At 42.0% G+C, this 9,061-nt stretch overlaps 1 protein-coding gene across 1 annotated transcript; it reads left to right on the plus strand.

Annotated features, from left to right (window-relative positions):
- Nucleotides 1-3,692: 3,692 nt before the first annotated feature.
- TCHHL1 (trichohyalin like 1) lies at nucleotides 3,693-8,202 on the plus strand. Its single transcript, XM_040461129.1, has 3 exons — nucleotides 3,693-3,736; nucleotides 4,830-4,985; nucleotides 5,657-8,202. The coding sequence occupies exons 2-3, from the start codon at nucleotides 4,848-4,850 to the stop codon at nucleotides 8,177-8,179; spliced, it is 2,661 nt and encodes an 886-aa protein (XP_040317063.1). The 5' UTR covers nucleotides 3,693-3,736; nucleotides 4,830-4,847; the 3' UTR covers nucleotides 8,180-8,202.
- Nucleotides 8,203-9,061: the final 859 nt, after the last annotated feature.

Genomic DNA, 9,061 nt, shown 5'->3' on the forward strand with positions numbered 1-9,061 from the left:
TTGCTTGCTGCATTTTCCATATTACAGAGAATCATTAAAAATTGCTTTCTTTGCCATGTTTGCCAAAGTAGCCATCATAAAACTTTTATTTGGAGCTTTCATTGAAGACCTTAGTTGTGACCTTGAAAAGTAAGTGGCTAGGGGCACCTGGGTGGCTCAGCCAGTTAAGCATCTGACTTCGGCTCAGGTCATGACCTTGAGTTCTTGAGTTTGTGCCCCGTGTTAGGGTCTGTGCTGACAGCTCAGAGCCTAGAGCTTACTTCAGATCCTGTGTCTCCTCTCTCTCTCTGCTCCTCCCCTGCTTGCACTCTGTCTCTGTCTCTGTCTCTCTTTTAAATAAATTAAAAACATTTTTTAAAGTAAGTGGTTCTTTTTTTTTTTTTAAGTTTATTTACTTTGAGCGAGAAAGAGAGAGAGAAAGGTGGGGAGGGGCAGCGAGAGAGGGAGAGAGAGAATCCCAAGCAGGCTCCACACTGTCAGTGCAGAGCCAGATGCCAGGCTCGAACTCATGAATCACAAGGTCACTACTTGAGCCGAAACCAAGAATCAAATGCTCAACTGACTGAGCCACCCAGGCACCCCAAAAAGTAAGAGAGTCTGAAACATAGTTCTTTATTAATCAATTTCTTTTCACCCCTGTTTCTCTTTCTCCCTTTCTTCACTATCCCTACACAAAATTAGAAGGGAGAGAACATCACAGAGGGACCACGAGAGACATCTTTTTAGAAAAAGAAAGGCAGTTCGGGTCTTTTCTTCGGTAATAGTAGAGTTGTTTGTGGTCTATTGTATAGCAGTCTAAATAATTTTTTTTAACAAAACATTATTCTTACCCTTCTCCTCCCATCTCTCTCTTGCTTCTGCCATCTCTTGAGTCACTACCCACCCAGAAGTAGGGATAGTAATTAAATGGTCTTAAGTAAGCGCTGAAAAAAATAGGAATGCCTATAAAAGGGCTAGGAAGCCAGGCCTTACATTGTTCAAGATCCAAACCTGACCTTCTAAAGAGAAACTATAACCTAAAAACATAGACATTTAGGGTTGGAAGAATCCTGTGCCCTTCACCGTAAGCCACTCTAGCTTTCCCTCCTGCTGTGGTAGGACTCTACCATGACCTAGCCAATGGACTGTGATTCAGCCTCTGACAGTTCCAGTGACAGGGATCTCATTACTTTAGGAGCAGTGTGTATCATTGCCAGACAATACTGCTCCTTGTAGATATCTTAATAAAACTAAAGACTTCTTTTTAGAAAATGTCAATCATTGATTCTAGCTCTATTCTCTGGCATTACACAGAATAAGGAACTCAAGATAGTGGAGATACCATGAACTCAAAGATACATTCTTGAGGCATTTCCATTCTAAATCTGGGCTTGCCATTTACTGGGCACATGGCCATAGGCAAGTTACTTACCAGCTAAGAGCCTTAACTTCCTTATCTGCTAAAAGAGGATAACTACCTAAAAGGTATATAAGAACTTAAGTCAGACAGCCAAATAGAGTACCTGACATATCACAAGTATTCAATGAATATAAGTTCCTTTCTCTTATCACCTCATTTCTCACCCCCATGAAAACCCTTCAAATATTTGAAAACAGTCATTAGGTTTCCTCTAAGTCTTTCTTTCCAATCCAGCCTTGAAGATACTCCATTTCCTTCAACCATTTCTCATGAGACTAGCCTATATGACCTCCAGGGCAGGAAGACAGAACTTACTCAACTTTTTTTTTTTTTTAACAGTGATTTTTCATATTTTATTTCTTTGGACATTCTAGAATGATAAAAGATAATTTTTGCAATTGCCCACTATACAGATTGTTTGATTTACCTGAATACCCAATTTTTGATGAGTCAAAATAAAAGGCAATATACTTTATTAAACTGAAATATTTTCTATATTTAATACTTTATTGTTGCTTTAATGTCTGTATTTTTAATGAAAAATAACTGTATTTCTCAAAATAAAAATCTCAAAAAGAATGGCATTGCTTTATACTTGCAAATTTCTTTAATGTTTGGCTTTAAGTTAGCTGGATTCTCATATTTACATTTTCTTTTCTTTTTTAATTTGTTGGGTTTTTTTTTTTAATTTACATCCAAGTTAGTTAACATAGAGTGTTAACTCAATGAAGATTTCAGGAGTAAGAATCCAGTGATTCATCACCTACATATGTAACACCCAGTGCTCATCCCATTAAGTGTCCTCCTTAATCCCCTTGCCCATTTAGCCCATCCCCCCACCCAAACCCCTCCAGCAACCCTCAGTTTGTTCTCTGTATTTAAGAGTCTCTTATGTTTTGTCCCCCTCCCTGTTTTATATTATTTTTGCTTCCCTTCCTTATGTTCATCTGTTTTATATCTTAAATTTCACATATGAGTGAAGTCATATGATATTTGTCTTGCTCTGACTAATTTCACCTAGCATAACACCCTCTAAGAACTTACTCAACTTTAAACACCCCATTGCCTGGCACAGTGGCTGAGAAGTAGCCAGTCAGGAGATGTTGACTGATCAGAATTAAGATGACCTTCACATGCCAACCCCAATTCTCAGGAGGAGGCCTCTGTCTTGTAGGGGAATTCTGAGAAACTTTTTTTACAGGCCAGGACTATCAACATGGATTTCCCCTCCCCCCACCCCAACACTCAGTTCCCTTGTACTTGCTTTGATTGTCAGAAAGATCAGAACAAGGTTTTGCTCAATATCGATGCTTCCCTTAGCCAGTCTTCTTGTAAAATTACCCCCATCTCCACCCCTCCATTCTCTTGGTCTTCGCCTTTTATGCTTGTCTTCACGGGTCTGTTTCTTACATCCCTTTACAAACAGGCAAGAATGTTTTAAAACATACTCGGTTCTCTTTTTAAATATATAATAAAATAACCAAATATAATTCTGCTATTAAATATTCTCTGTGAAGAGGGACCCAGATCTAAAAGGTAATAAAAATATTTGCCAGTTTAGCATCTCAGGTCTCTCCCACCTGTCCTCAGATTGGTGGTTTCTAGGTCTCCCTTTCCCTTCTACAAGAAAGAATACAGGAATATAGATGCCCATTTCTAAGCTCCTTGGATATAAAAAGCACCTTTAAAGAGCAGATATCAATCACTTTTTAAAACTAGCACATCCTAGGTAAGCAAAGTTCTGCACACCCAGCAAGAATTTTTTTTTTTTTCCTGACTCTGCCTCTGGGCAAGGAGAGCAGAACATTGAAACACCTCAATCAACTGGTGTCTCCACTCTAGTCACATTGTTCAATGGGGCCTCTATTTTTAAACATATGATTGATACCCATTTGACTGGGTCAAATACAGTCCATCCTGTGGGCAGAGGGAGGAATCAGATGACTTCTGGTGTCCCTGCCAGCCCTATGATTTGACAAACAGAAATATAATTGTGTCCTTAGGTTAAAAAAGAAAAAAAGCCAGCACCACCCTCAAGATTCCTCAAAACTATAACCTGCAAAAGTGAGTAAATGAAACAAGATATCCTCTCTCCTTCCTTCGGATGAGTCTGAAGCTAAGACTTAACTGAAGCTTCTTAAAGAAGGAAATAAAAATAAGAGAAGCTGAGAGTAGACAAGGGAGACTGGGTTTGATGGTGATGAATCAGGGCATCAGACCCAGAGGGTGTCTCCTTCCTAACTGTGCAATTAGGGACTCAATAAAAGGTTTCAGTGCTTGTTGTCAGCTCACAGCCTGCTGTTCATTTTATTCTACTTGCTCTCATTCGTGAACAAGGTAAGTCTCATACCATATGCTTGAGCTTGGATCTCAGCTGCTGCTCTGCTTATCTGGGAGATTGTGTAAGGATTCCAGAGGAGATATACCCCAAGTCTAATTTGACCACTATTAATCCCACTAAACTGGGATCTCCAGCCCCCCACATGAATCTTTGCTTATGAAACTTCTCTGATCATTGTCTTTTTTTAAAAATATAAACTGTATGACATAGGCATGAACATTTTTTAACAAGACATGGGACTCAGAGCTATACTAAAATGAAAATACATAGTCATTTAAATGGTGGGTAAAGACTAAGGGGTCAGGATTCTATTTGTTTTACCAGTGAGTTCACTGAGCCGTGTCTTCTTGGTAAAAATATGTTCCTTCAGCCTGCAGATACAGGGGTTGATTTTCTTGGCATTACTTCTCTTTCATCTATAAGCTTTTCTAACTTTAAAAGTTATGCTTTCCCAAGGTACCTGGGTGGCTCAGTCGGTTAAGCATCCAACTTCGGCTCAGGTCATGATCTCACAGTTTGTGAGTTTGAGCCCTGTGTCGGGCTCTGTGCTGACAGCTCAGACCCTGAAGCTTGTTTCAGATTCTGTGTCTCCCTCTGTCTCCCTCTCAGTCGGTCCCGTGTTCATGCTCTGTCTCTCAAAAATAAAAATAAAAACAAATAAAGTTATGCTTTCCTAAGCAGAGGAGTTAGACTGAACCAAGGTAGGGAAAAAACAGGTGGACACTCTCAGATAAGGCTGGAAGGATTGGTCCCACTCTGTTGGCTTCATTTGTGCATTTCAGTACTTACGTTTGTGTTCTTTTTCCACTTCCTTTTGCAATAAAACTTTCTCTGAACACATGAGTGTCGCTGTCCTCCACAACGTGGGGTGAAGTGTCACTTCTAATACCTACTTGTGTCAGATCTGATCTCACTACATTATCCAGTACAAAACTAAATCACTGAAGTTTAGATACTGTATCTTGAGATACAGAATAGAGCAGATGATACCAGTGGAGCAGAGGGAGAGACAGGAAAGAGAACAACCTCGGCATCTCGTTCCTGAAAGACCCATCCTAGGAAATGAGCTTTGTTTGTTCTTTCTCACAGTCTCCTGAGTTGGGAAAGATGTCTCGGCTCCTGAGAGATGTCCTCTGTGTAATTGAGACATTCCACAAGTATGCCCGGGAGGCTGGTGATGAGGCAACACTGACCTGCACAGAGCTGAAACGGCTCATCCAGGGCGAGTTTGGGGACGTTCTTCAGGTGAGGTGTTCACAGAGCTGTGGAAATTCTCCCCCACTTACTCTGTCTCCATAATCTATACAAGATGGGCTTAAGTAATCCCTCCTTGTTTTACATTTGGCTACCAGCTCTCGGTACTCACTGATTTTGAATAACTTTTTCCAGTCTTAACTCCCTATTCTGTGTAATTGTTTAATCAATCTTACAGAGAAAAATGAGGCTTTCCTCTGGGACTATGCTTCAGGAGAGTAGTTCTGAGAGGTGTCACGAACCATTATACATGCAACTCACAGTGATGTAAAAGCTCCTTCTTAGGGTGCCTGAGTGGCTCAGGCAGTTAAGCTCCTGACCTCAGCTCATTTCATAATCTCACAGTTGCATGAGTTTGGCTCTGCATCAGGCTCTCTGCTGCCAGCTCAGAGCCCACTTCAGATCCTCTGTTCCCCTCTCTATGCCCCTCCTCCCACCAAAATGAATAAACATGTAAAAAAAAAAAAAAAGCTCTTTCTTAGCATAGCTCTCTAATGAAAAATGGGATCCAGAATCAACAAGTTCTTACTGTTTTGGGAAATTTCACTAGTTCTTAAGGAACAAGTTTAAAAAAGGGGGGGTGGATTCTTGGGAGCTATGTAGATGCTCAGGGCACTTGACCACATATAAATAGGCTGATTCCTCATTGTGTTTTCATGCAGCCACATGCCATTCTTGCTGTGGAGAGAAACTTGAACCTTCTGAATATCCACAGCAATGGCACCATCAGTTTTGATGAATTTGTTCTTGCAATCTTCAACTTGTTGAACCTCTGTTACCTTGATATACAATCGTTACTAAAATCAGAACTCAGACAAGTGTCTGAACCAGAGAAGAAGTCAAGCAGTATGGATCTTCAGGTCACCAGTGGCACTGACCAGTGGACAGAGCAAACTGCAGCAACTCAAGACAGGGTGGCACCTCCTTCAGAAATGGCATTATCAGCTCAGCTCAGCCCTAAAGAAAGGGGACACAATGGAGTTGACCCACAGGGAAACACCAAGACTTACAAGCTGCTAGTAGAAGCATCTGAGCACAATGACTCTAAGAACCAACACCTGGAGAAAGATCAACAGAGCCAGAAAACAGCCCAAGGTACACCAGCTACAGGAGACAGTGGGGCTCAACTTGAGAGCAAGTCAAGAGCAGAATCAGAACAGATCGGCGGTCCCACAAAGGAGAAGGGACAGGATAAGGACAGTCCCAGGGAGGGAGATAAACCAGTCAGGGAGCAAAGTAGCACTAAGACAAGAGATCAATTTGGAGAACAGGAAGGGAACCTGAGAACCCAAAGTGATCTACCAGAAAAAACACAGAGGCCTGCCAAAGATCAGGAAGTTGCAGCAGAAAAGGGTATTAAGGAACATTCTAAAACACAAGAACTATCACTGCCAGGAAAAGATGATCCCAGTTCAGAGCACACTGACCTGCCAGAACAAGAAGCTGACCAGAAATCCTTGCAGACAGAGAAACCAGTTGAGCCTGAGAATGATGATAGAACATCTGAGAACCAAGAACCAGGAGAGGATTCTGGTAGGACACCACCTGAGACAAAGAATACAGTTGAACCCAGGGATGATGGCAGAACATCTGAGACCCAAGAGCCACCAGCGCAAGAAAAAGAACATGAACCAAAGAACCTGCCTGACCAAGGTGATAGCATAAATGTTTCAGAAACACCTGATGTTAGAGCTGTAAGGAAAGAGAGGAGAGGCTCCAAAGCCCATGGAACAGCAGGGGAAAAAGAAAATGAGAGAAAAATTCAGCTACCAACTCTGGAAGACCAACCACAGGATGGAAAGTATCAGGAACTCCAGGTATCATCAAAAGGAAGGTTAGAAGGTTCTAAGATCAAAGGGTTAAGCTCACAAAGAGGAAATCAAAACCATCCTGAGATTGAAGGAAGAGTCACTCCAGAAGAGGCAAGACATGCTGAGAAATGCATAGCAGAAGCACTTAAGGGCATCAAAAATGCCACTGTAGCAGAAGGGACACCAGGAGCAAGAGAAAGAACACAAGAATTGGAACCACTCAAGAACCAGTCTGGAGAAGAAAATAAGAGGGTCACCAAGACTCATGACAAGCCAGTCAAGGAGGACGATGGTTACCAGGGAAAGGATCCTGAGCCCACACTCACACAGAATAATGACAGTTCTCCCAAAACTCCCAATAGCCTGGCTCCAGAGGATGGTGACAGCAGCTCAGAGACTACTGACTTGCCTGTGAAAGAGGATGCCCAGAGTCAAATAGACCCTCTCAGAGAGCCTGTGGAAAGAAGTCACAATAATAACCCAGACCCTGATAAACAAGTAGCACTGGGTGAGGAAAGAACTCAGGAGGTCATGGTGCCGGCAGTGGGAGAGGATAAGCGGCTCCCCGAGGAACCAGAATGGGCTGCCAGAGAAGATCACAGGAGTCAGGGCTCAGGGACCAAGGGCCCAGGTCCAGCTGTGCACCCTGATGGACATCCAGAGGCACAGGAGTCCACAGCAAGTGGTGAAAACAGAAAGTCGCTGGAGACAGAAATCCCAGGTACCCTGGATGTAGGCTTCACTGACCAGCTTTCCATAAGGCAGCTCCCTGCAAAGGAAGACAACAGTAAAACGCTAAAGGCCCAGAGCCCAAGTACAAAAGGAAAGGAAGGTGGAGCACCAGAGACCCAGGAGGCTCGAGTAAAAAGTCTGGATGAGGACAATTCAGCCTCTCCCAAGACACAACTTGAAAGAGAGGAACCTACAACATTGAAGGAGGATGAAATCCCCCAAGAGTTGGCAGGAGAAGCCAATGACCAACAAAATCCAGCCAAGAAAGGATATGATGCTTCAGTCCCCCAGTCAGGCCTTGAAGAGAAGACACAGATGGACAAAGAGCCCCGTTTTGTGGAGAGGGGTGCAGTCTATGCTAGTCCTCTGTACCAGTACCTGCAAGAAAAGATACTGCAGCAAATGGACATGACCCAAGCAGAGCAGCAAAATCAAGCTCGATCAGCCAGAGCATCAAACCCAGATCATCCTATCTCCTTCGATGACAGCCAAGCATTACATTCCACCAGGGAACATCTGCCTGGTACAGATCCTGCCCATGCACAGCAAACATTAGCCCCCCAGGCCTCAGAAGATAAGCAGGACCACCTTCAGGGAGAGAACCCAGTACTGCAAAGGGAGGCAAGCACCAAAAAGCAATGAATCGTTATCATGATTGCAGGTGAAGTTCCAAGGAACTTCATGCATCTTAACATGTCCCAGGCTTCTTCCCTCCCAACCACCCTAGTGTTCACATACACACATGCAGATGCAGATTAATAATAATCTTTTAAATTCCCTTCCTGGGTTTCCACAAATGCAAATAGGAAAGTATTCAGCAGTGGGAGCTGCCACCAAAGAAATATCACACCAAACATGCTACCATATGATGCTACTTCCAAGTAACAAAATGGATTTTCTCATGACACAATTTATCGCAATTTACCTGTCACTAAAAATAGAAAAATTCCTTTCATATTTTTACCGATGATGATTTCCTCAGTTGATTCATTGGCTTTTTATAATGTGACAACAGTGAGTACGAGACTCCTCAATACCACCTTATAATCATAAAATATCACTAATTCATAGATGCAGATTATTCTTCTTCATATTTCCTAACAGATTTCAAGTTTATCCTAAAACTGTATCCTTCAAGATAATCTCAGATATTGCCATAACTTAAAATAATTTTTCTAGCACCCAATCAGAGTAGATTCATGACTCTTTGCTAATGTCTGAGTGCAACTAAATCTATGCCATAGATTCATTCATTCATTGATTCAGCAAACTTCTATTAAATCCCACTCCTTACCCAGAGTTTTCAGTGTCTGGCTCAAATAAGCAATCAGAATAATTATCAAGGAGAGAGAGTATACAAATCTAACATATGCTTGATTCCATAAGAAGCTCTTAGAACCTATGATCCACTAAGTCTATAAAATGTTTACCCATATGGTTTGCTGACAGCATTGTATCAAAATTAGCAAATAAATGACCTTATAATCAATGTCTTTTGTTCATTCTTTTTTTTCCCCCTTTATT

Source organism: Herpailurus yagouaroundi, unplaced genomic scaffold (assembly GCF_014898765.1).
Source record: "Herpailurus yagouaroundi ecotype Mexico unplaced genomic scaffold, PumYag 254, whole genome shotgun sequence".
NCBI classification, from domain to species: domain Eukaryota; kingdom Metazoa; phylum Chordata; class Mammalia; order Carnivora; family Felidae; genus Herpailurus; species Herpailurus yagouaroundi.